The sequence below is a fragment of the Sus scrofa genome, chromosome 16 (assembly GCF_054392235.1).
Source record: "Sus scrofa isolate SSC_HxYL_T2T_F1_AM1 chromosome 16, Sscrofa_HxYL_maternal_Yorkshire_Landrace_v2.0, whole genome shotgun sequence".
NCBI lineage: Eukaryota > Metazoa > Chordata > Mammalia > Artiodactyla > Suidae > Sus > Sus scrofa.
In genome coordinates this window covers 78163748-78190997 of record NC_139398.1, presented here as the reverse complement: position 1 = coordinate 78190997, position 27250 = coordinate 78163748, and the positions used below count along the sequence as shown (strand labels likewise).

The 27250-nt window shown below is 42.5% G+C and overlaps 2 protein-coding genes across 3 annotated transcripts in view; one reads left to right on the top strand and one right to left on the bottom strand.

Moving 5' to 3' along the window:
- The window catches only part of GARIN3 (golgi associated RAB2B interactor family member 3), a 100618-nt gene that overhangs the window by 58965 nt on the left and 14403 nt on the right, over nucleotides 1–27250 (bottom strand). The gene's annotated exons all lie outside the window — the stretch shown is intronic.
- The window catches only part of ITK (IL2 inducible T cell kinase), a 71408-nt gene that overhangs the window by 39159 nt on the left and 4999 nt on the right, over nucleotides 1–27250 (top strand). Inside the window, exons 8-16 of one of the 2 annotated variants that reach the window (XM_021076697.2) lie at nucleotides 4382–4436; nucleotides 15644–15726; nucleotides 18423–18556; nucleotides 18950–19024; nucleotides 21243–21414; nucleotides 21800–22016; nucleotides 22961–23025; nucleotides 23117–23235; nucleotides 26319–26476. In XM_021076697.2, coding sequence (XP_020932356.1) covers nucleotides 4382–4436; nucleotides 15644–15726; nucleotides 18423–18556; nucleotides 18950–19024; nucleotides 21243–21414; nucleotides 21800–22016; nucleotides 22961–23025; nucleotides 23117–23235; nucleotides 26319–26476 — 1078 coding nt within the window. Of the gene's footprint in view, nucleotides 1–4381; nucleotides 5596–6559; nucleotides 7663–15643; nucleotides 15727–18422; nucleotides 18557–18949; nucleotides 19025–21242; nucleotides 21415–21799; nucleotides 22017–22960; nucleotides 23026–23116; nucleotides 23236–26318; nucleotides 26477–27250 lie in introns of those variants that run through there. The other variant, XR_014830985.1, reaches the window with a different exon arrangement.

Genomic DNA, 27250 nt, shown 5'->3' with positions numbered 1-27250 from the left:
CTGGTAGACCCCACCTTATTTAAGTGATCCAAGTTCGTATCAATGATGGGGCAAGCAGACATCCTGCATCTCCCCCAATGTGAAACACCAAGAAGGAACCAGAACTTCTGTGATATTCTGGCCCAAACATGCATACCCTGAATTAGTCATGAGGAAATAACAGACACACCCAAGCCAAGAAATACTCTACAAAATAACAGCCCTGTGCTCTTCAGAGACATTAATATCATGAAAGCCATGAAAGGCTGAGAAATGGATCCACCTTAAAGGAAACTGAAGAGATGTGGTAACTAAATGCACCGATAATCCTGCATCAATCTTGAACCATAAAGAAGCAAACAACAACAAAATAATTACAAAGCCTATTATTGGGACAGCTGATGAAATTTGAATGAGGTCTACAATTAGATAACAGTATTGTATCAAAGTGAAATTTCATGATTTTGGTCATTGTCCTGTGGTTATAGAAGTGTACATTCTATGTCTTAGAAATACATACTGAAGTATTTAGGAGTAAAATTCTATTCTTACATGGCTCAAGAAAATCAGTCAATCTATCTACCTGGACAGAATGATAGAGCAAATGTACAAAACGTCAGTAGTTGGTTCATCCATATATGGGAGTCCCTTTCACAGTATTTTACAACTTTTCTGTAAGTTTAAAATCATTTAAAAAATTAAAATTTTTTGAGTAGTCACCAAGTATAAGATACCAAGGTTGAGGAATACTAGTTAATGAGAACTTCTGTTAATTCATTTGGGTTTGTATTAGTTCAAATATGGCCAAGTTATTCGTTGCTAAAATTCTAATAGATTCTACGGCAAAGAGTTATCATTTTCTAAAGAGTCTCTCAACTTGAGATTCATTTTATCAAGGATGTATAAGAAGCCCCTCCCTCAGCTAATGAGTCATCAGTTCCAAGAATACTTGAACTGCAATGAAGTATATGAGATCTGATTAAATCAAATATTTAAAATTTTATAGTCACCACCTTGAGAAAAAAAAATTAGGCGTTTATTTCAAATGATCACGAGGCTGGGAGGTATTTTTGTTGTTGTTGCTTTTAATCAGAATCTCTTCATTCAAGATCGAAGAGTCCAAATTCCAATGGAGTATAAGGAAGGCAAGAGGGAATGATAGAGCCTGGGGCAAAAAAAAAAAAAAAAAAAAAAAAAAAAAAGCACATTCCCCCTCCTGAAGGTATTTTACATCATTTAAAAAATGAAACACTACAGCATAAAATAAGACAGTCTGTGAGCCCTATTTTTTCTGTACTCTGTCAGTTTGCATTTTCAGATATGGTATCACCACTAGGGAATAAAATAACTCACATACAGATGCTTAGTATATACCTGGCTATACTAAAAAAAGGCCCAATATGAGGACTTTCCTTGAACTTAACATTGTCTAGTTTCTGATGATATCTGTATAAGAATTCAAAATTGAACCACAGGGAAGATGACCATGGACTGGTAGATTGATTGGCTCTTCAGGTATCCTGCCATGATTTGGGGACCAGCCATGATTTGAGTTTCCTCAACAGGCTGGATCTCAGATCCCCTTTCCTTAAAATGAAGGGTCAGATAAAATGAAGGAAGGCAAATTGTGGCCTTCTTGCTGACATTTCCTCCCGTCCCTGCACTCAGGGCAGACATCACTCTAAGATAGTGACCCTTCTACCTACAGAGCCCAGACTGGCCTCCATCTTTCCAGCAGGAAGCTCCCGGCAGCCAGAACTGACTGATCAGAGCTTACACATGATATGAAGCATACTGGCCAGGCTTCAACAAGATACGTTCTAAGAGCCCACTGAGGTGGAAAGTACCATTCAGTTGCATGATGTTCAAAAGCTCGGAAGAATCCACTAATTCCCTTATTCGTGGCTACCCTCAAAAAGCCAAGCCAGTCTGATAAATACTGTTGCTTTCCCACGCAGAGCTTCTCTGCTTCTGGGTTTTATGAATTTCCATCACTGATTGTTAATTGAAGATTGTTCATTCTAGCTCCTCTAACGTAATAAGTGGCCAGTGAGGCCAGGATGTGGCTCAAGTGTTAACACCCGAAACTTCAATCCTAAAAAATCACGCATATCCTTTTTCACCACTTTTCAGTTGGTTTTTTTTTTTTCACCAGACACCAAAATTATAGAAATAATGTTCCAGTTTGAACATGTTCCAGTTTGAAGAGTTCCATCTTAGAAGATACAGGTGGTGCAGATAGAAAAAAAAAACATAAATGATTCCACGCCATTTCATTTCTCGTTCAAACTTATATGTTACTCATTTCATTTTTGTATTAAAGTGGGGACAAGGAGAAAAGGAACCATGTAAGAATGTGCATGTGACAAATGCTGCCAAGATTATGTTCCTTAACAATTTGCAAATTGCAAGAAATGCATCTGACAAGTGTAACCCCTGAAAGATGTGGAGCTGGGGGCTACAGCATAGCAAACTCAGGTTTTCTGAGGGCAGAGAGGGAGCCTGGTAGTGTTTTTTCTTGAGTCCCTGCTATATGACAGTTACCGGCTCTGTACTGGGGTAGTAAGAGCAGGGCTCTGGAGCCAGGCTGCCTGGGTTCACATTCTGGCTACTACTTTCTAGCTCAGTGACCTTGGGCAAGTTTCCTAACCTGCTTATAACAATTCCTGACACATGATAGGTGAGCTACACATTTGTCTACTATTCTTTGCAGTCTTAAAGTTCTCACCAGAGTATGGCTGGAGCTTTCCTCCCAGCCAAGTTTGATGGAATCCACTGGCTAGAGATATGATTTCAGCCAAAGTATGGCCAATGCAAAAAAAAAAAAAAAAAAAAAAAAAAAAGGATTAATTAGTATGTACCCAGGATGCCAAAGCTCTTAGAGAAACTGGTAGGGTTTGTTTGTTTTGGTTTCTTTTGGGTTTTTTGTTTTTTTTTTTTTTTTTTTTTGGCTGTGACCATGGCATGCAAAAGTTCCCAGGCCAGGAATCAAACCAGAGCCACAACAGTGATAATGCCAAATCCCTAACTGCCAGGACACCAGGGAACTCCTAGAGGCTGTTTTAGTGGAAACTTTATGAAAAGTCATTTAGCATCCTGTATAAACCTGTATAATTCTAGCTCGGAGTCATCAGCCAGTAAAATTCCAAGAATGATAGCATGCTGCATTTAGGTTACATGTCACCTGTTGTTGCTGGCTTGAGTGTGATATTCCACACACCTAACTACCAGCCAGCCCGGCACAGGGCTAGACAGTTAGTTTCAAATGCCCTGAGAGGTATGAAGAAGAACTTAAATTTGGCAGTATGCATGTTAATGAAATCAAACTATAAAAATGGCATTGAATCCACAGTGTACTCAGATTGACTTTTCCACATTATCCAAATCATTCCTTCACACTGCTTTAGTTTCTAAAGGTGTCTGGCATGAATTATTTCAGGTTAAGACGTATTGAGCAAAAATCTAGAAATATCTTTACTTTCTTTTTTCATTTATATTTTTAATTTCTTATTCAAATTGCTTACAGAAAATTTGATTTTAAAACTTCTCCAGAGAATAAATGAGGCAGTTATCCTGAGAAAATTGCCCTGGAATCTTGAGAAATTAAAACAAATTGTTTCATACAGTCAGAAACACAAAACCTAACAATATTGTGTTATTCCATGAAAATGAGACACGGTCTCCTTTTAAACTAACTTTGAAGTTCAATCTCAGGTCAGTTCACTCTGTAAAAAGTAGAAAATATGTGAATGTTTACCTTATTTTTAGCAGATTAAACTTTTTTAGTTTATACAGCAAATAAATTTAGCGTTCTTTGACAAGGAATGACGGTAATGCCTAAGGTTTTTATACATTTACATTTTTTACGAAGAAAAACTAGCCCTATGAGACCCTCTCAGTGTCATTTGTGCAGGCCCTTTTAGGCAGTTGGGGGAAATGTGATAACTTTCAGAAGATCTTGTAAACCAGCCTTACAGAGGAAATACTGCAGTTGTTTTAAAAGGATATCTGCTACACTTTCAATTTTATATTAAGTTTTTATAGCTGCCCGCACATCATCCTGCTTATAACCACTCACTGACTTATGAAATAGAGCAGAAGACAAATGTTTTCTAAAATTTCATTATGGAAAATTTCCAACATGCACAAAAGTAGAGAGAAAAATATAATGAACCTCCATGGACCCAAAACCCAGCTTCAACAATTATCAACATTTTACCAATTCTGATTCATTTGTTCCCTTCCAATGTAAACATTTTATTACCTGGAAATGGCTCATGCCTTTCCTTTTGCATGTGAAAACACAAAAATAAATAAATAATTCTGGTGTTAATTATCTTTTATAAGTAAATAAGGACATTTTTTAAAATGTCATGCATTTATGACTTTTTCCTTCTTTCAGGTGGTACAATAAAAGTATCAGCCGAGACAAAGCTGAAAAACTTCTTTTGGACACAGTAAGTCTCCTTAACCTGTTTTTAGACACCAAAAAAATGAACTGTGCTACTTTTTTCAGCCAAGCAGTGGTTCGGTGGTGTTTATGTCTGGTAAAAATATTCTGGGGGTTTACAGGAGTAGGGTACATCAGGATAAAAAAACCCAGACAGGGTCAAAGGCCTTGGTATTAACGTGTGACCATTGCTGCAGCGCTGATGGTCTTTCTGAATGGAGGGCTGGCCCCAGGGAACCAGGGAACCATGGGTCTGTTCTTTCTTGCCTGCTTCTCCGGCTAGGTCAGGAGTGTCTGTGACTCAGATTCTACCTGGTTGCGCTATGGGTCCAGAGGAAATATATCAGTTGTTTATCTGGTTTTGTTTTGTTTTGTCTTTTGTCTTTTTGGGGCCGCACCAGCAGCATATGAAGGTTCCCAGGCTAGGGGTCCAATTGGAGCTATAGCTGCTGGCCTACACCACAGCCATAGCAACTCAGGATCCGAGCAGCAAGGGTGACCTACACCACAGCTCACAGCAATACCAGATCCTTAACCCATTGAGTGAGGCCAGGGATCGAACCTGTGTCCTCATGGATACTAGTAGGGATCGTTAACCCCTGAGGAAGACAGGAACTCCATATCACTTGTTTTAAGTCATTTTTCATGCAACTCGAGAATCATATGGTATGAGGAGCAGGCCTGATTTTACGCAGGCTCCAACTCTGTTGGTGAATTCAGGGACACCCCCTCTTCCTTCTGGGTCTCAGTTTCACAACAAGTACAAGAGACGCATTGGATGAAATTAGGGTGGAAAATTACCCAGAACCAGACTGACTGCCACTCTGCTCCTGATCCTTCGGCCAAGACAGGTGATCATGGCTCAAGGCTTTAGGGTCCTTCTCAAAACACCACTCCAGGCAGCTGCCATCAATTGATTGGCCTGCAAGGTAAACCCTCTCTCTGTGCATCAGAGTCATTTGTTCTAAGGCAGCGCCTCTCAAAGTACCTGGGGTGAAAGAGTACTTTCTGTGGTTCATTTTTGTGTGTGTTTTTTTGCCTTTTTAGGCTGCACCCTTGGCACATGGAGGTTCCCAGACGAAGGGTCTAATCGGAGCTACGGCTGCTGGCCTACGTCACAGCCATAGCAACCTGGAATCTGAGCCGTATCTGTGACCTACACCACAGCTCACACAGCAACTCGCAATCCTCAACCCACCGAGCGAGGCCAGGGATCAAACCTGTATCCTCGTGGATGCTAGTTGGGTTCGTTACGGCTGCGCCACAGTGGGAACTCCTGTGATTCATTTTTAATTTCCAGTCTGTCAGACTTTATATTTTGTATGATATAATAAAAATGAATTCCTAGAAAAATAAGAAGCAAAGACATAAAAAAGGCAAGTCCAGCATTTTATTAGTATTAGACTCATCAGACATAAAATGACTCTGATGGCTATAAAAAAATTCTAAATGCTTACTCTCAATTTCTTTTTTTATCTGGTGGTAGATCAGTCGTGATTTGCCAGCTGGCACCCATCCACAGACCACTCAGAGTAGCCCTGAAACTTGCACATTTATGGCTCTTGCAGAGAAACCAAATGCATGAAGGTATTGAGGGAAAGCTTTCCACAGAGAAAACAATTTATTAGCTTATTTGCTTAGAGCAGTGGTTATCAGCCCTGTCTGCCTGTTAAAACCACCTGGAAACATTTTTAAAATACCAATGCCCAGGCCCCACCCCAGATGCATTAAATCAGAATCTCTAGTGGCTAGGATCCAGCCATTAGTGTCTTGGAGAAACATCTCTCCAGGTGAGTCTAATATTCAGATGATATTAATGACCTGCACCCAACACAAGCTTCACCAGTGAGACCAGTAAACTGTAAATGTGGGTTGATGGAGGCATTGGTCTCCAAAATGTCAACCCTGTTTCTGTCGTTTCACCATATACCATTTTCCAGTTAGTTTGAAGGTATTTCCTACCTTCAAGAATCTTAGATCTCATCTAGATGGAAGGAAGCTGGAGTGACTGGCTCATTGTGGTTCTCCTGGGACTGCTTTTTTTTTGCTTTTTAGGGTCATACCCTCGGCACATGGAAGTTCCAAGGCCAGGGGTCAAATTGGAGCCATGGCTGCTGGCCTACACCACAGGCACAGCAAGGTAGGATCCGAGCCTCATCTGTGACCTACGCTACAGCTCACGGCAACGCCAGATCCCCAACCCACTGAGCAAGGCCAGGGGTCAAACCCACATCCTCTTGGATACTAGTTGGATTTGTTTCCACTGTGCCACAATGGGAACTCTGCCTGGGACTCTTGAAAACTGAGACTCCCATGTCCCAGCAGCTCCCTCACCTCAGTCTTGGGACAGCTGGACAGTGGAACCAGGAACCATGACCTGTTTGCTCCATGGCTAGGGGTGAGTGTAGAGAATGGGACCTGGGAAGATATCAGGAAGGGAAAGAAAGGCTGTAACGGGAAGGAAGAGGGATGATAAATATTGTCAAAGAATAATCCAAAGGCGTGGCATTGATTATTAATGTCCTATTTCCTTTTGCACAAGGGAAACTGATAATAGATTGATTCATTCTATCAAAGGCAAAAGTATAATTGCTATAAGAGGAAAAGCGGAGGGGAGAAGGAGAGCCCACAGTCAGGTCTCAGAGCAGTGAAATTTTTCTCCTTTGGCTGGTGAAGAGGACAAGGTGAGAGGTTCTGCCCTCGAGCAGCTTGTGCGTATAAAGAGAGCAAGTTCAGGTGTGGCTGGATTCTCCAGAAGACCTGTGTGGTTCCCAGCACGGATGCATAACAGGCAGCCTGTGTTATGTCAGCCACCTCGGTTGGTACCCGTCGTGATGATGACATGTCTGCATCATTTCCTTTGTGAGGATTTCTCAGTATCAATTCACGTAATTTACCATTTTGCTGAACATAGAACTAAGCGCTTGGAGATACCTGAGACAGGAGCTTTGACCTCAGTAAGCTTTTGACACTTCTGGGAGCCAAGACAAACTCTGAAGAGAGAGGGGATAACCTAAGATAAACTGAGCATGCACAGCAGGCTTTCAGTGGTCTTGGAGTTCTGAGAAGATTCTAGAGGAATTAGAAAGGTTTCATGGAGGAAGAGGAATTAAGCTGAGTCATTACTGGACTCTGCTTTCTCCTTGGTTTCACCTTGACTCAGCATTGAATTATTTCCTGTGGTTCCCAATAGATCACACAGAAGAATCACTGGGAAACTTAAAAAAAAAAAATAGGGAGTTCCCGTCATGGCTCAGTGGTTAACGAATTCAACTAGGAACCATGAGGTTGCGGGTTCGATCCCTGGCCTTGCTCAGTGGGTTAAGGATCTGGCATTGCTGTGAGCTGTGGTGTAGGTCGCAGACACGGCTCGGATCCTGAGTTGCTGTGGCTCTGGTGTAGGCTGGTGGCTACAGCTCTGATTCGACCCTTAGCCTAGGAACCTCCATATGCCACGGGAGCAGCCCTAGAAAGGCAAAAAGACAAAAAAAAAAAAAAAAAAAAAATAGATTTCTCAGGCTCTGCCCCAGACCCACAGAATTGGAATCTCCAGGGTTAGTTCCTGGGAATCTGTATTTTTTTTTCAAATCAAACTTGTGATGTACATATAGCCCACTCAGCGCCCTCTTCTGCCAACCTATGTTATTGGATAACATAATTATTAAATTAATCCATAGGAACTAAATTAATTAGGAGTTCTTACTGTAGCTCAGTGGTTAACAAACCCGACTAGTAACCATGAGGTTGCAGGTTAGATCCCTGGCCTCTCTCAGTGGGTTAAGGATCCAGCATTGCTGTGGCTGTGGTGTAGGCCAGTAGCTACAGCTCCGATTTGACCCCTAGACTGGGAACCTCCATAAGCCGCGAGTGTGGCCCTAAAAACAATAAAATAAAAAAATTAAAAATAAAGCACTAAATTAATTAAAAACCTGAATTATACTAAGTTTAAACAAGTGCAATTGTATTATCTTCAATGACACATTGGTTAATGAAGCATTGCCCATGACACTCTTAAAACCACCCACGTTAATGACTAGCAAGAGATGATTTCTATTTTACAGTAGGTTTTTGGAGGCACTTCAATATGTCCCAGTTGCTAGAACAGTTGAAACATTCCTCCTTACTAATTTCTGGCCTTCACCAAATCTTCTTTGCCTCCTTAGGTAACATGAATGCAAACTTCTGTGGGTCCCTGTATTGTATGATGTCTGAAACAACTGCTGAATTGCTACAGGGGTGTCCTTTTTGTCTCCTTATCTAACAATTATAAGACCATTTACTGATGAATTTATTCATTTTTATTATCCAAAATTCTACTACATTGAAATTTTCATTTTCAAAAAAATTTATTTTTTTATATTTATTAACTCAATCTCTTGATATACTGCCCCATATGTATTTCTCCGCTAGAATATAAACCCTTTATCTTGCTTTTGCTGTACCTAGGAACCCCAGACTCTACCTATGAAGAGTAGTTGCTCAATGAATATTTGCTGAATGAGTGAATACATCAGATGCTTAAGATGTGTTTTTAAATTAACAAATATGCTTTAGGAGAAGCCAGCTAATCCTAAGTATCATTGGGGGAGCCTTTTTTTAAAAAGCTGTATTGAAGTATATTTTATTTACAATGTTGTGATAATTTCAACAGAGTGATCCAGTTTATACATGTACTCACTTCCATTCTTTTTCAAATTCTGTTCCCACATAGACCATCACAGAATATTGGGTAGAGTTCTCTGTACTATACAGCAGGTCCCCAATCATTCCATATACCTCAGTGTGCATATGCCAATCCCAAACCTCCTGTCCACCCCTCTGGGGGAGCCTTTTAAAAATACAAAATCCAGGATGCCCACCCTCACCAATCAGAACCTCAGGAGTTGGCACCCAGGTGATTCTGGGACTTACCGAAGTTTGGGAAGCACAGAAGAACATTTTCTACTGTGCCCTATTGGTTCTTCAGATAGCACCTGGTCTAAGAAGCCTCTCATGCCTTTCCACCCCCAAGCCATGGAATGTGGTTTTCCCCACCTTTGAACCCTTAAGTGCACCATTTGCATCATAAGTGCAATGTCATGACATCTCCAGTGGTTCTTTTCTCATTCGGCCTTGGACCTAGGCACTCTCTTTTCTGTCTTAATCTATATCGGTAAAGGGTAAATTCCTTGCAAGCAGGTACTGGATACCTTATTGCATCGACCATGTTAGATGACCTAAATTTCGGACAGGAGCCTAATCTGAGACATTGGTTTATTATATTTCCATGATTCTAAGATTTAGTTGAAGCTACAATATTTACTCCATAATGGGGTTGTTTCTCTCTCTCTTTTTTTTTTTTTTTTTTTTTTCAGGGCCGTACCCACAGCAGTATGGAGGTTCCCAGGCTAGGGGTCAAATTGGAGGTGTAGCTGCTGGCCTACACCACAGCCACAGCAACGCAGGATCAGATCCAAGGCACATGTGCGACCTGCCCCACAGCCCTCGGCAATGCCAGATCCTTAACCCACAGAGCAAGACCAGGGATTGAATCTGCATCTTCCTGGCTGCTCGTCAGATTCGTTTCCACTGAGCCATGATGGGAACTCCCATAACGGGGTTGTTTCAAGAGAAGAAATGAGACACAGGCTTGGGTCCGACAGGGGAGGTGGAGCCCCAGGAGCCTGGGTTTCAGGAGCCCAGGTTAGAAAGTTGGGTCAGATGGAGAGGCACTTGGGGAAGGAGGACTGTCAAAGCCTGGAAATCCACTTCCTTCCCCCTCCCCTCTTTGCTACATTTTGGCCTCTCCTTCTCTCTACCCTTTTCCACTCTGATAATCTAGCCATGACTAGCAGAAGCACAGCCAGGCCCAATGGGCAGCCCCAGGCCAGCAAAACATGCCCCTTCAATTGGTCCTACGGGGTGAATTTGTGGTAGGGAAAGCTAGCCTGATACTATATTTTGTCAAAGGGCAGTTCCACAAGTACCAGGAGAGCACCATTGGCATGGCCTTCCTCATCCAGTCTGTTTGTCTAGATGACACAACAGTCAAGTTTGAGATCTGGGACACAGCTGGGCAGAGGCGATACCATAGCTTGGCCCCCATGTCAAGAGAATGAACCTCCCCCAGAATGAAGAGTGATTGTGTGTCAGAGACACTCTTAAATTATAAGGCAGCGTGACCAGGCTATAAATTATCAGTCCATATTTTTCACAATAACCTACCTCGTGTCTCAAGATTATCTTCTATAAGGTCCCTTTCAAAATTGCATGGACAGAAAGAAAGAAATCTATTCTTGACACTCTCTAACATGTCTCAAATAAGAGCAGACAATGGCAGTAATACTTCCAATAGATGATATACTATAGCATGTGATAGAGTTGCTATTCATGGTCCTAATAGTCCTTGTTCTGGTATTATATTCCGGGAACTGCACTGTGCACTTTAATTCTCCCAGCCATCTTGCAATGATCATTTTATAGTTGTGGAAACTGAAGCACAGACATTTAATCAGGAAATATCTGTAATTCACAGATTTTTTTTTTTTTTTTTTTTTGCTTTTTAGGGCCGCACCGTGGCACATGGAGGTTCCCAGACTAGCGGTTGAATTGGAGCTGCAGCTGCCAGCCTACACTACAGCCACAGCCATGCCAGATCCAAGCTGCGTCTGGGACCTACACTACAGCTCACAGCAACACCGGATCCTTAACCCACTGAGCAGAGCCAGGGATTGAACCCGCATTCTCATGGATACTAGTCGGATTCATTACTGTTGAGCCACAATGGGAACTCCAATTCACAGAATTTATAGACAGAATTCTCTTTAAAGAACATCTGGTGCCTTCCCTTTGTGTTACAAGGGAGTAAACTGGGCCAAATGTAGAGTGTAAATCAGTGACATAGCTGGGACTAGGGCAGGGACATTTCTACAAACACACACATACCCATGCACGTGCACGAGCGCACACACACGCACACACAGAGTTTATCAGGGAATGTATGAGTTCAGTTCTCTTCTCCTTTCCTAATACCTCCCATTCACATATTTTACCTTCTTAACATGATTTTTTTCTGTTGTTGCAGCTTTATTTTTCTAGGGAAAGTAGTAAAAGGTAAACTAAGACTTTGAATATATCCCATGGGAACAGGCCCCCTCCCCACTCCACCGTAGCCACATTGCACAAATCAGTGCCATTTGCATGGTAGTAATGGGAGCAAAGACCATTTAGACTCCACTGTTCTTGAGGGTTGTGACGTCCCCCAAACCCTTTGCAGGAAATAAGTGGTAAGGCACCTTTTTCTCAGAACTCTGGGCTGCTTCAGCCCCAAACCAGAGTTTCCTGTCACCACCTCTGAGTGCCACCTCGAGCAACTACAATGGAGGAAGAGCTCTGACAGCCCCTGCACTTGGCACAGCTGACTGCAACCCTTACCTCTCCTTTGTCACTGTCTGTGGATTAGTTTACTCTTGTTCACAGTTGAGCCTCTCTCTGATCACAATTTTTTTTTTAAATAATGGCTTCTTTGAAAGCATAACAACAACAAAACATTTTAAATTAAATAGAAGAGACTTTCCCACTCTTCTTTTTACAGTTGATAAACTTCTGCCCTTCAGGGTCTGTTTCTTCCCCTTTAGAATAAGTTACACATGCAGAAAATGCCTGCCTTGGCTAAAGTTTTGTTTCTTCCTGCCTCGAATTTAACTCATCATATTTCGATGAGACAAGAGCAATAGCTTCCATATTTGGCAAAAGGGAGAAATTGTGAAGACAAGAGAGGCTGCTTGTAAGTATGTGGATGAATATCACAAACATGATGTTGAGCAGAAGAAGCCAGATGACAAATCCACTACTCACAACAGCCAAAGGTTGAAAGAACCCAAATGCCTAGCAACTGAAAAACAAACAAAATGTGGTATAAACCATTCAGTGGAATATTACTCAGCTGTAAGAAGGAGTGAAGTCCTGTTACATGGTACCACTTGATGAACCTTGAAAGCAATATGCCACATCTAAGATTCCAGGCACAGGAGACCATGTATTATATGATTTCATTTATAAGAAACTTCCAGAATAGGCAGATCTACAGAGAAGGCATGTTAGTGTGTCAGGAGTCCAGATGATACTGAGGTGTCTTTGGGGATTGATGAAAAAATATTCTAAAGTTAGGCTTTTGCACAACTACGTGATTTTGACAAAAATCATTGAATTGTACACTTAAAGGAGGAGAATTTCATGGTTGGGTAAATTATGACTCAAAAGCTATTTGCAAATCTAATGACCGAATCTGGTCAGTTCTGTGTCACATCCATCACCTTTACTTCAGAAATTGAATACACTACTGACCCAAAAGGGAAGAAAATCTAATTTTTGGAAAAATCAAGTGTTTTTAAAGGATGATTTGTAGCGAAAGTTAGAAGGGTTTTACTAACCCTTAGAGAGTAAACTACCTCATTTTCTATTGCATTAGACACATACTTTTCATTCCTCTCTGAGAGAAAGATATTAAGGGTCTGGTTAGCTCTCCTCTGTCCTTTCCATGTTCAAGATTATGCACAGAGCACATTGTGGAGAAAGGAGCTGCATTACTGGTCCGGAAATATTTATCTTTTTCTTGAATTAAAAAAATTCATGAAATACAAAAACATTACATTCTGTGTGGACCAAGAATACTAGGACTGTTCTAGAATACTCTGACATCTTAGGAAAAGAAATGTTATAGCTTTCTGTATTTCCCTCAGTTCCTCCCCCACGTCCAGGCAACACCTAAGGCAGCCCTTGCTCATGACCTTGGGAAAGGAAGGTCAAGGCTGAACAACAGAGACCTGAAGACCCAGGTCTTAGCTTCAAATTTCTTTCTTTTTCCAGTTTTCCTGAGATAAAATTGACCTATAACATTGTATACATTGAATGGGTGCAATGTAATGATTTGATTTATGTATATATTGCAAAATGATTAATACAGTAAGTTTAGTCAAAATCCATTTCCACCCAGTTACAATTGTTTTCTTGTGATGAGACCTTTTAAGATCTACTCTCTTAGCAATGGTATTGTTAACTCTAGTCACCATGCTGTACTTTACATACCCAGAACTTATAACTGGAAGTTTATACCTTCATCCAGGTATAAACCCTACCCTCCACTTCCCTCAAATTTCAAAATAGACTCTTGACACTCCCAGCAGAGAGAAGAGTTTTGGGAGACTCACAAAGTTTAGGTGGTAAACTATAGGTCTGGCAAGAATGCACCATGATGTAAGGGCCAACAATCCCCTACCTTCCACACACAGCTCTCTGCAGGTTCAGGGTCAAGTCAGGGGAAGCAGGTTACATTTCTGTGTGAGGATGAACCTTCTAACTATTAGTGCTCTTGCAAAAGACAGAGACTACCCATCAGGAAATAAGAGCTGCATGTTCAGTTGCATCGTGGAGACCAAATCCAGATGTCCACAAGCCTTTTTAAAGTTCAGGTCCCAGGATTCCCCCCCTGGATTTTCTAAGCACATAAGTATAGGGAGGAGCATGGTCAACTGCTTGTGGTCATGGTTTTGTGTTGCCTTGTTTTATGCTTTAAATTCTCTGGGTGATTGTGATCATCAGCAAAGTGTGGGGCACAGGTTTAGGGCGTTAGGTCAGACCAGTGGTTCGCAACCAGGGTTGATTTTGTCCCCCAGGGAACATGTGACAATATCTGGCATCCAGTTGATAGAGGCCAGGGATGCTGATAAACATCCTATAATGCACAGGATGAGTTACTGGGCCCCAAGTGGCCACAGAACTGAGGTTGGGATAACCCTGGCTTGGGCCTTTTCTAACCCTGAGATTCTAGGATTCCAACAACAAGCATGGCTATCTGTGTGCATTATTTTCATGTGAAGATGGCCCACCTTTGGGATTGGGGTAGAGGGGCTTATGTTGTTATAAATTATATAGGCTTTGACGTTCCCACTGTAGCGCAACAGGAGTAGTGGCATCTTGGAAGTGCTGGGACACAGGTTTGATCCTCAGCCCAGCACAGTGTGTTAAGGATCCAGCAATCTGATCCCTGACTCAGAAACTCCATATACAACAGGGTGGCCAAAAAAGGCCAAAAAATATACACACATTTTTGTTCCTTTTTTGGAAAAGGATATATATAATATCATCTTTGTATAAATACTTTGCTCTCTATGCTATAAATGTGTGCCCCCCTCATGAGGCTCCTATCTCTGGCCTTCACTTACGGCCCTCGCTATGCCTAAGTTAAGTAAACCATAGTAATAAGTTTCGCAAATATCACCAGCACAAATTTACAGCACAAACTCAGAGCATTGACATGAAGTACTCAAAATCGAGTTAAGGACTTGGAGAACAGACTTGTGGTTGCCAAGGGGGAGGGAGAGGGAGTGGGATGGACTGGTAGTCCGAGGTTAATAGATACAATCTATTGCATTTGGAGTGGATAAGGAAAGAGATCCTGCTGTATAGCACAGGGAACTATATCTAGTCACTTGGGATGGAACATGATGGAGGATAATGTGAGAAAAAGAATATATATATATATACACAGTTGAGTATAAATTTCTACAGTACAGTAGAAATTGACAGAACACTATAAACCAACTATAACAGAAAAAATAAAAATCATTAAAAAATATTTCAAATCCCTACCAGAAATGAAGAAACTGGTCCCTCCATTTTTTTTGTAGTTATTTCATGAGCACTGGTGAAATTGTCAGATGGGTGAAGGGTACATTCTGGGGCTTTCCATTCTCCCCACTGTGGCTCTGGTGTAGGCCAGTGGCTACAGTTCCAATTGGACCCCTAGCCTGGGAACCTCAGTGTGCTACAAGTGCTGCCCTAAAAAGACAAAAAGACAAAAAAAGAAAAAAAAAGTCACTTCAGCTCTGTGGCACTTAGCATCCTCACGGGGAAATCGAGGATAACAACATCTAGGTTGCAATGTTGTGGCGAGGGTTGGACAGTATCTGCAATGTGCTCCAAGAGGGAGGAGCTAATGTCTGTTTGCCTTTGCTTACTGTTTACATCATCACTAGAACAGTTTTGGACACGTGGCAGGAGCTCAAGAAATGTCTCTTGAACGAATAAATGAAATGGCAGCTGTTATTCCTGAAAGTCTGCGCTGAGCCAAGCCACCTATGTTATTTTCTCCTTTCATAGGCAAGAAAGTGGAGCTGGAGGCATGAGCCTGTTTTCCTGGCATCACTGATTTTCCATTCTTTCTTACCACTCCAGGGCAAAGAGGGAGCATTCATGGTACGAGATTCCAGGACTCCAGGAACATACACAGTGTCTGTGTTCACCAAGGCCATCATGAGGTATGGTGCTGACTCAGCTCAGTAAAGTGGGAAGGAACAGCCCTGAGTGGGTGAGCGACAGACACCCACAGAGCAATATGAGACCGTGCAAGTAGTGGGGGGTGTCCTTGGAAATGGTGGGTTTCCCCTGATCCCCCTGAGGAAACCAAAGCCAGCATGACTAAGAACAGAACCAATGTCACTCAGCTGGAAAGTGACAGAGGTGGGGTCAGACACCAGCCTCTCTTCCCCATTAGCATCCCTGAGAGCAGAGCTCTAAAGAAATAAAATCCCTGGCCCTGTATCTGATGAGTTTATAACTTAATTCAAAAAATTACAGGAAAGATAGTTGTGCCGTAAGTGAGAAAATAGGAATTCTAGTTCTGGCTCTGCTAATAAAGCTACCTAGCATTTATTGCATCCTTAGTACATGCCAGAAACCTTACAGATTATAGCCCTGGAGGCAGGTGATACTCTGCTCCTTTCACATACAAAGCTGGTGGCTTTTTCTGAGACAACAGAACCCCAGTGGTCAAGCCACCCTCAAGCTCCAGCTGGCCAACAGCAAGACCCTCACCGGTTGTCTGTCCCCTCTAGACCACAGTTGCCTTTTCAGTAAAATGATGTCTAAGAGCCTAGCCAGGTCTCAAATTCTCTTCTAACTAGAAAATTAGCAAGAGGAGTTCTCGTCATGGCTCAGCGGAAACAAATCCGACTAGGAACCATGAGGTTACAGGTTCAATCCCTGGTCTCACTCAGTGGGCTAAGGATCCTGCCTTGCCGTGAGCTGTGGTGTAGGTCACAGATGTGGTTTGGATCTGGCATTGCTGTGGCTGTGGCGTAGGCCAGTAGCAACAGCTCTGATTGGACCCCTAGCCTGGGAATCTCCATATGCCGCAAGTGGGGCCCTCAAAAGACAAAAGACACACACAAAAAAAGAAAAGAAAAGAAAATTAGTAAGAACTCGGCAGTATGGCAATGACCAGAGTCCAATAAGAATTAAGAGAAGAGAGAGAAATCATCTTTGAAGTATCCTTGGGAATTTTTTTTTTTTTTTTGTCTTTTTTTTTTGTTGTTGCTGCTATTTCTTGGGCCGCTCCCGCGGCATATGGAGGTTCCCAGGCTAGGGGTTGAATCGGAGCTGTAGCCACCGGCCTACGCCAGAGCCACAGCAACGCGGGATCCAAGCCGCGTCTGCAACCTACACCACAGCTCACGGCAACGCCGGATCGTTAACCCACTGAGCAAGGGCAGGGACCGAACCCGCAACCTCATGGTTCCTAGTCGGATTCGTTAACCACTGCGCCACGACGGGAACTCCTTTTTTTTTTTTTTTCCTTGGGAATATTTGCTGGAGGATGGAGGGCATCTGTAAGCTTGAAGTAGGAGCAGGGTTTAGACAGGTGGTGAAGAGAAAGGTGCTGTCCAGAGTTGGGAAAGAAGGCAGTGCCCATCACAAAGGGGCCGTGCCTCTGCCACAGCCGGGAGATGTGGAACTCCACGAGGAATCATGGAGAAGGAATGAGAAATAAAGTCTGTGTTGGAGGGTCCCCAAGACTGTCTCAGGTTCAGTGGTTCACTGGGACGACGCACAGGACTTGGTGTGTAGTCGTATTTGAGGCTAAGAGTTACTACAGTGAAAGGATAGAAAGCAAAAGAAGCAGAAAGAAAGGCAATTGAGACAAAATCCAGAAGCCAAATGCAAGCTTTCAAGAGTCATCTCCTAGGTAAGTCGCCTAGGATGTGCTTAATTCCTCAAGTGCAACAGCAGGGGTGAAATGGAGTCCACAGGGAATGTGCACGAGAGACTCCGCACCCAAGGTTTTCAATGGGGGCTGGTCACATAGGAACCCTCTGCCCAGTACACAGCAAAATTCTAGACTCCCAAAAGAAAAGCAAGCACTGAGCGTAAATCACATTGTTTACACAAACAACCAAGGCACAGGAGGCATCCTTATCCATTAAAGAAGGTGAGAGGCCTCCTGAAATTCAAGTTCTCCGAAGCCAGCCAAGGACCATTCTTGAGAACAGGATTTTCTAAGGATAGCAGTCAGAGCTGCTACGTTACCTTTGATACACAAAGCCAAATAAGTACAAAAGGGGCTGAGATGCTTCCTTAACATATACTGATGATTAGTTAAATCCACCCATCAGGGAGGACAAATACAGCACATACAAGACCACTCCCCATGCTGTGGTTTTGGAAGAAACCTCATCAATCCATCATGGTACTGATTCTAACCAGGTCCAGATGCAGCCTTTAGAGTCCTTCTTAAGACAGCACCCAGGGCCAAGCTGTCAAGACGGACACATAAGTTGAAATATACCTGCCGGAGTTCCCGTCGTGGCGCAGTGGTTGACGAATCCGACTAGGAACCATGAGGTCGCGGGTTCGGTCCCTGCCCTTGCTCAGTGGGTTAAGGATCCGGCGTTGCCGTGAGCTGTGGTGTAGGTTGCAGACGTGGCTCGGATCCCGAGTTGCTGTGGCTCTGGCGTAGGCTGGCGGCTACAGCTCCGATTGGACCCCTAGCCTGGGAACCTCCATATGCCGCAGGAGCGGCCCAAGAAATAGCAAAAAAAAAAAAAAAAAGAAATATACCTGCCAACGTCATGAGAGGGTAGACAACAAAGCCAATAGGAATCTGCTACCAGCAGACGTTTGTGTGTCTAAACATTGCTTCTTAATAACCACGGCATTCATGTTTCATTTGTTTAAGTGAGAACAACCCTTGTATAAAGCACTATCACATCAAAGAAACAAACGACAACCCCAAGCGATACTACGTGGCTGAAAAATATGTGTTTGACTCCATCCCTCTCCTCATCAATTATCACCAACACAACGGAGGAGGTGAGTTCTAGGGCACAGGCCGGAGGGCGACCCTCGCAGGGGAACTTGGACAAAAATGCAAATGCCCAGTTGGGTTTCTTCATCTCAGACAAACTGACCATCAATAATAACTAATAATAACTAAATATTCAAATAGAAAAGGATGCCACAGATTTGAGGATATTACATATTTTCTACAAGCACATTCTGCTGCTGGAATCATGGGATTTCACCATCTGTGATATTATTACGCCTCTTCTCCAGGAGGATGTAATATCAGTGATTGGGCTTTGAAATTTGTTTTCCAGAATAAAAATCCCATTTGTATTGGATTATTTTTGTTCTGGTTATTTGACTCGGATGGTTGCCCCAGTAAAGCTTTAATGACCACCTTTCACTTTTTAATCAACTCAGGTCTGGTTACTAGACTCCGGTATCCAGTTTGTTCCTGGAGGCAGAAAGCCCCAGTCACAGCAGGGCTGAGATATGGTAAGCAGTGCAATGGGGAATGATATGCATTTGTACTAACTCACATCCCTAAAGGTCTTGGGCAAATTCTGGATGGGCTTTCCCAGACTTAAAATGATCATTAAAGAGGTACACTGCGTATCTAGACATGGTGTGCACAGGTGAACACTTATAATGTGTGTGGGTAACATTATTATATTATTATACTATATTATTATATTATATATTATGTATTACATATATGTATACATACACACACACACATATATATACATTTATATAAAATGAAAGTTACAGCAGCCTTCTAGGTCAAATCAATGGCCATTGGTTTTTAGGTAACAGTTTTTCAATGAAGCATTTACCGAGCACCTACTTTGTACAGGGCATTCTGTTAAATGCTAGTAGAAAAAAAAAATATTAGAAACCCATGCTATAGCACTGTGTTCTTGCCTGTCTTCTAGAACTTCTGTATCATCTAGTTTCTTGGGTATGGGTCCATTGCACATGCTCGAAGCTAGCATCATCCAGAAGTGTTGGTCTTCAGAGCACTGTATTGACATTTTTTGAATGCTTTTAGGCAGGATGTGCATGTCCAGTGCCATAGGCCCTGCTAGTCCATCTTGTCCTATGGAATTACTTCACCTACTTGTGATTTTCTGCCTGAAGCCTGAAGTTATTTGAGTTTGAACCCCCTGGTCCAAACTGTACTGGCCAAGGAGAAGGCTGATGTAACTTTCATTTTATATCTTCGAGAATGGTGTTTTTCTTTCTTTCTTTTTTTTTTTTTTTTTTTTTTTTTTTTTTTGTCTTTTTGCCTTTTCTTGAGCCGCTCCTGATGCATATGGAGGTTCCCAGGCTAGGGGTTGAATCAGAGCTGTAGCCACCGGCCTATGGCAGAGCCACAGCAACGCAGGATCTGAGCTGCCTCTGCAACCCACACCACAGCTCACGGCAACGCCGGATCCTTAACCCACTGAGCAAGGTGCAGGGATCGAACCTGCAACCTCATGTTTCCTACTCAGATTGGTCAACCACTGAGCCACCACGGGAACTCCTACTGAATATTTATTGAGAGCCTGCTATGTGCCAGGCCCTGTGCTAGCTTGTAGCTCTGTACCAGTCCTCTTGGAATGCACTTACCCCTGCTAAGGCATAGTGAGTGCAATGTATATAATGGATGCTCTAGATGGAGAATGAATGAATGAATGACCAGTTCAAATAAAGTTTGCTCTATGTGAAAAATGACAATAAAGTGTTTTCAAATGGATGTAGGCAATGGTTGGAACCTTAGAACCCTTTTATTGACTTTTTAAAATTATAGTTGATTTACAATGTTATGCTATTTCTGCTATACAACAAAGTGACCCATATATATATATATATATATGCCCTTTCTTACATTGTCTTCATTATGGTCTATTCCAAGAGCCTGGATATAGTTCCCTGTGCTATACAGTAGGACCTCATTGCTTATCCATTCTAGATGTGATAGTTTGCATCTACTAACCCCAAACTCCCCTCCATCCCACTCCCTCTCCCACCCCTGACAACCACAAGTCTGTTCTCTATGTCATTGAGTCTGTTCCTGTTTTGTAGATAGGCTCATTGGTGCCATATTTTAGATTCCACATGTAAGTGATATCATATGGTATCTGTCTTTCTCTTTCTGACTTACTTCACTTAGTATGAGAAGCTCTAGATGCATCCATGTTGCTGCAAATAGCAACACTTTGTTCTTTTTTATGGCTGAGTAGTATTCCATTGCATATATGTACCCCGTGTTCTTAATCCATTCATTTTCTGATGAACATTTAGTTTGCTTCCATGTCTTGGATATTGTGAGTAATACTTACATAGAGGTGCATGTATCTTTATGAATTGTAGTTTTGTCTGCATATATGCCCAGGAGTGGGATTGCTGGATCATATCATAGCACTATATTTAGTTTTCTGACTACTTTCTTTAAGATCTCAACTAATGCCATCCTCCTTTCTCTTTCCATGTCTTCCCCACACACATTTTTCATGGTTTTCAATGCATATTACATGTTACTTTTAGAGGAAAAAGATACTTTTATCCATCTATAGTTCTAAGTATAAACACTTAAGCCATTTGCCATTGTCAAGTTATATTAACAACAGCTAACATTCTATACAGGGCTATATAGTAGTCTCGTGGTTGTCCTATACCTCATTTCTACTGCTTGCCAACTCTGGAAAACCCTCTTTTTCTCCTTCAGGGAAATGGGTGATTGACCCCTCGGAGCTCACGTTTGTGCAGGAGATTGGCAGCGGGCAGTTTGGGTTGGTGCATCTTGGCTACTGGCTCAACAAGGACAAGGTGGCCATCAAAACCATTCGGGAAGGGGCCATGTCAGAAGAGGACTTCATAGAGGAGGCTGAAGTCATGATGTGAGTGGCAAGGAAAGAGTAGGCAGAGATGCTTTGGCAGAGATGTTGTGTGCTGTGCTCTTTAAATACCATTCTGATGCCATCTTGTGCCACTTCCTTGCTCAAGTCCAGGGATGGCTTCCTATGGCATGGAGAATAAAACCAGATGCATCACTATGGCCTACAAGGCCCACCATGGTCTGGCCCTCTTCAATATCACCTGCTACCCATCTCTCCCCTGCTTCCACAATGTGCCAGTCACATTGGCCTTCCTTCATCCTTGCATCCAGCTGAGTCCCTGCCATCCTTCAGGTCTCAGCTCAATGACACATTTTTTTTTGGAGGAGGGAGTGTATTTTGGGAAGAATGAATTTAGACCATCTCACCTCTTGCCATATTTCTCCAGGAAACTTTCTCATCCCAAACTGGTCCAGCTCTATGGAGTGTGCCTGGAGCAGGCCCCCATCTGCCTGGTGTTTGAGTTTATGGAACACGGCTGCCTGTCAGATTATCTGCGCAACCAGCGGGGGCTCTTTGCTGCAGAGACCTTGCTGGGCATGTGTCTGGACGTGTGTGAGGGGATGGCCTACCTGGAAGAGGCAGGTGTCATCCACAGAGACCTGGTAAGAGGATGCAGGGCAAACACCTATGGGCCCGGGTGAAGGGGCCTGTCCCACTGAAATGGAGAGTTACCAAGATGGGGATGCATGAATCAGTACCAAGGCATAAGCTATCTCCCTTCTCTTCTCAACTTCTTCCTTCCTCCACCCACTCTGGGATGTCCTCACAGGTAAATGCTTCTTGAGACTCAGGTCTGGGCTCTATTCCCAGCCCCACCTCTAACTTTCACCTTCTGAGGTAGAGTTTACATTCTTCTAAAATGAAGCTATTGGCCTCTCCCTCTTAACTTCTCTGTACTTCAGTTTCCCCTTGGTAAAATGAGGGAAATTGACAAGCACATGTTTTCTCAAAGTGTTATGCAAGGATCTACCAGGATCATACTGGGGTAATCCTAGAACCATCTCAGAATCTCTGAGGTTGGGGCTCAGGAATATTCATTTTAATATTGCCCCCCCCCCCGATTTGCAAGCACAAGAAAATTTGAGATTCACTGACTCTTTCATAAGTAAGGGTTCTTCCAAGGCAACATCCTGGGAAATGAATTAGGGACCAAGTATGCTGTCTATTGAGGAATAGTTTTAAGAGAATTAGCAACCTCAACAAATTCTTAGTTGAGTCAAATGGGTGACAGCTTCTTCATACCATCCCTAAGGCTAGTACCAGTTTACACTGGAGCTTATTATCGATTATACAACATCCTGGATTTCTCTTACGATAATCCCAGGAATGAAGATAAAAGACCAGATTTACTCATTCTGATAAACGATCTTATACTTTCAACTTTCCATCAGGCACTAGCGAAGCTTAATTAACATTTGCGAAGCCCCTCATTGCCCCTGTACCACAACACAGAGAAAAGCAAAGGACTGTGATTATAGGAGACTCCTTAATTACTGATTACCCACCAAGTTTTCTTTTCCTTTTTGTTTGCACATCTCCTCTCCAGGCTGCCCGGAATTGCTTAGTTGGAGAAAACCAAGTCATCAAGGTGTCTGACTTTGGGATGACAAGGTAATCATGAGGATGTGGCCTCGGCAGAGTCTTGAGGATGGGATGCAGGCCCCCAGGACACTCGGATAATCTCTCCCCACTCTCCTCCCAGGTTCGTCCTTGATGACCAGTACACCAGTTCCACAGGCACCAAATTCCCAGTGAAGTGGGCATCTCCAGAAGTCTTCTCTTTCAATCGCTATAGCAGCAAGTCGGACGTATGGTCATTTGGTAAGTGCCATTCTGGCCCCACTCCCATGTGACAGGGGACTGGGGGTCAGCTGTCTTATGTATCCAATTTAGGCAGCCCTGCTTGCCCTGAATGCTGGATCGTGAGCACTTCCCACTGAGAGTCTGTAAAAACAGCTCTGAAAAGAATGAAGAGGCCCTCATTACTGCATTTGTTCTTGGACATATTTGAAATGAGGGGGGGGGGAGTAAAAATAAAAGTGAAAACAGGATTCTGGTGACAGCTGCTGTGAGATCAAAAGCTAGAGGAGTCAGGAGATTAGAATATGAGCTCCTTGAGGGCAGGGACCGTGTTTTTTTCCAGCCTTATATTTACTTCTACTCTTAACCCTCAGTAAGTATTTTACCCATTCATTCAGCATTTATTTTATTGAGCATCTACTATGTGCCAGGGGCTAATTTAGGGGCTCATAAAGCAGGAGTACATAGGATAGAAAAGACTCTTATTCTCTTGGAGCTAAATTTTAAGAGGAGACAGATAGCAATCATGTGTATAAGCTAACAAATATGTATATAAGATAGTCAGGTAGTGATAAGTAAGTGCTATGAATAAAACAGGACAGTAATGGGATAAGAGTGACTGGAATGGAGGGAGGGTCTGTTTTTTAAATTTTTTATTATAGTTGATTTACATTGTTCTATCAGTTTCTGCTGTACAGCGAAGTGACCCAGTTATACATATATACATTCTTTTTCTCACATTACCCTTCATCATGTTCCATCACGAGTGACTGGATATAGTTCCCTGTGCTATACAGTAGGACCTCATTGCTTATCCACTGGGTCTGTTTTAAATAGCATAATCTGGGAAGGTCTCTCTGAGATGACTAATTCAATCTCTTTGGAAAATTAACTCATCTTCTCCAGCATTTTAGAATATCCATTTCCTACAACCAAGTGGTTTGTTAATTTTGAATCCTTCTAAATTGTTCCTTAAAATAGTTCCCCTGTTCAACAGGCATAGCTATGGCTTTGTTAGACAAATTTGAGTTACAGAATGAACTTAGAAGACATAAAACTTCACAAGAGCAATCTCAGACCCTCCTTTCTCTGATGCCTATAACTAGGAAGGGTCTGGCTGATGTACCGCCACTCTCTGTGGGTGATAGAGCTGGTCACGCTGCACCAAGCCAAGTATCCCATGAAGAGATTTGCAGCCATGGCCGATTTGTCACATTCACCTGCTGACTCTGAATGGGTTTATTCTGCCACAGAGTTTCAGCCTAGGACTTTTCTGCTGCATCTTATAATTAAAGGGTTGAGCTAACACGCATTCCTTCTTAGGATGTGTCATCTGAAGTGTCCAAAGATAAGATTGACTGAGAAAGCAGAAGAGAAAGGGTGAGAAAATGGGGATGGGAAGCCTGAGAAACAGAAAGCTGGATGAAGAAGAGCCTGGTGCCTGCCTCGAGGCCATTGGGCTTTGTCATGCATTGTAAGGTTTTTTGCCCTAATTCACTGCGCTATTTTAAACAAGTTGCCTAGCCACTTTGGGCTTTACTCAGTTCCATATCAATGCATTACAAGATCTACATGAAAGTTTTCCAACCAGCTTTGAGCAGCAAACTCCCATTTTTCCAAATAAATCTCACTAGAAATCCTGGTATCATGGGGGTGCTAAACAGTCTTATTTACTGAATTTTCAAAACTCTTGAGGCACCTCTGAGGATCCTTTAGAAATTCTTTTGTTGTTGTTGTTGTTGCCATTTCTTGGGCCGCTCCCGCGGCATATGGAGGTCCCCAGGCTAGGGGTTGAATCGGAGCTGTAGCCACCAGCCTACACCAGAGCCACAGCAACGCGGGATCCGAGCAGCGTCTGCAACCTACACCACAGCTCACGGCAACGCTGGATCCTTAACCCACTGAGCAAGGGCAGGGACCGAACCCGCAACCTCATGGTTCCTAGTCGGATTCGTTAACCACTGAGCCACGACGGGAACTCCGGATCCTTTAGAAATTCTGATCCAATTGGTGTGGGCTGGGGCCCAGGATCTCCCTTTTGAGCAAACTTCTGAGATGATTTTTTGAAACTTCAGATGTTTGGGGCATCATACTTAGGCAAACTCTAGCCCCAGGTTCTCTGGACTATGCTTTGAAATCCACTGGACTAGGTGATCTGCAAGCTCTGTTCCCACTCTGTCTTCCTATGGATAGATGAATACATAATAAAGCTGGGTGTGACATTCCCACTGAGGGCAGAAAAGAAAAAAGAGTTTAAATCAGAGCTCAAAAATGGACCACCTGAAGATGTTTTCTTGGTCTTCATAGTACTTCTATTAAATCAAATTGAGTTCATATTTTAAAACTCCAAATTTATGACTTCTCTTTTAAAATGAGAAAAGATGGCAATCCTGAGTCCTCATTCACGTGTGTTCTATGTTGGCTGGGGCTAAATCACAGCTGTCCCTTCAAGGATAGAACTTTCAACCTCCAGTTTTCCACAGTCTCCACTAGTCCCTATTAGACCTCATCCACTCCATTCATCTACATCGTGTGTAGACATCTGAGTTTATGTCCCTTGAAACTTTTAGCAGTAGCATTTGAGTTAGACATAACAAAGGGCTGAGCTTGAATGGCCTTTACCACTAGGAAGGCTGGGAAATCTCTGTTCTTTAGAAATAGTACCCACTGGACATAGGGAACAGACTTGTGGCTGACAAGGGGGAGCAGGAGGGAGTGGGATGGACAGGGCTGGTAGATGCAAACTGTTACATTTAGAATGAGTAAGCAACCAAGTCCTACTGTACAGCACAGGGAACTATATCCAATCTGTTGGGGGTAGAACACAATGGAAGATAGTTTGAGAAAAAGAATGTACACATATGTATGACGAGTCACCAGGCTATACAGCAGAAATTGACACAACACTGTACATCAACTTTCCTCTAATGAAAAGAAAAAGAAATAGTACAGGCCCAGTAAGCCTCCGTGGTGTGATATGGTACTTTCTGGGGGTAGGGACTTGACTCTGAATGTCACGGAGTCTGTGACTCCCAGATGTACCTTCGTTGTTTGGGATTTATGAACTTTATCATTAGCTGTGCTACACTTGCCCTTTCTCATAGGTGTGCTGATGTGGGAAGTCTTCAGCGAAGGCAAAATCCCATATGAAAACCGAAGCAACTCAGAGGTAGTGGAAGATATCACCACTGGATTTCGGTTATACAAGCCCCGACTAGCCTCCCCGCATATCTACCAGATTATGAATAATTGCTGGAAAGAGGTCAGTAAAGGAAGTGGTTTCCACCCACATTATAATGTGCAACATCAAGAGTGCCTCCATCCCTAAAGAAAAGAACCCTTTTAGAGGATGAGAGAGTAAGGGCGATAACATATATTAGCAAGAAAGTAACTTTGAGAATCTTTTAACTGAAGGAGTTCCCCATCCCGAAGATAGCTGGCAGGGACCTTAAATATTATTTGATTTGCAATAATAATAATGTCACAAGTCATCAACATACTGTCAGAAAGAGGGGATAAGGCCTATGCCAACTTTTTGAGAAGAAAATATCTGTAACATCACAAAACCATTAAATATACATGAAGTTAGCTCTATAAACTAGTGAACAGAAGTTCCCTGGTGCTGTGAAAATATGAAAGTGACTGAATTAAAATTCATTTTATTTATGCAATTGTTCAGGATGGGAGCCAATTATGCTGCACCCTCCCAAATATCTCAGGTACCCTTGGGTGGCAGGCTAGGCCTTAAGCCACATAAGCATGAGTCTTAGATTGTCCTTTAGTGAGTTGGGAAATTCTAAATTTCAACCAGAATTGAAAGTTGCTGAATAGAGAGTTAACAGAAATTTAGATCACTGAAGGATAATGAGGGGGGATCAAAAAAGCATAGGATACATAGGTTTCATCTCCACTTTACAATTTCTTTATCATTAATCATGGACCATTCTCTAAACCTCCCCTTCCTTAGTGTAAGAGAATTAAATGATTCTTGAACTGTAAGTTCATAGAGATTTTGTCATCAGAAACAAAGAAATAA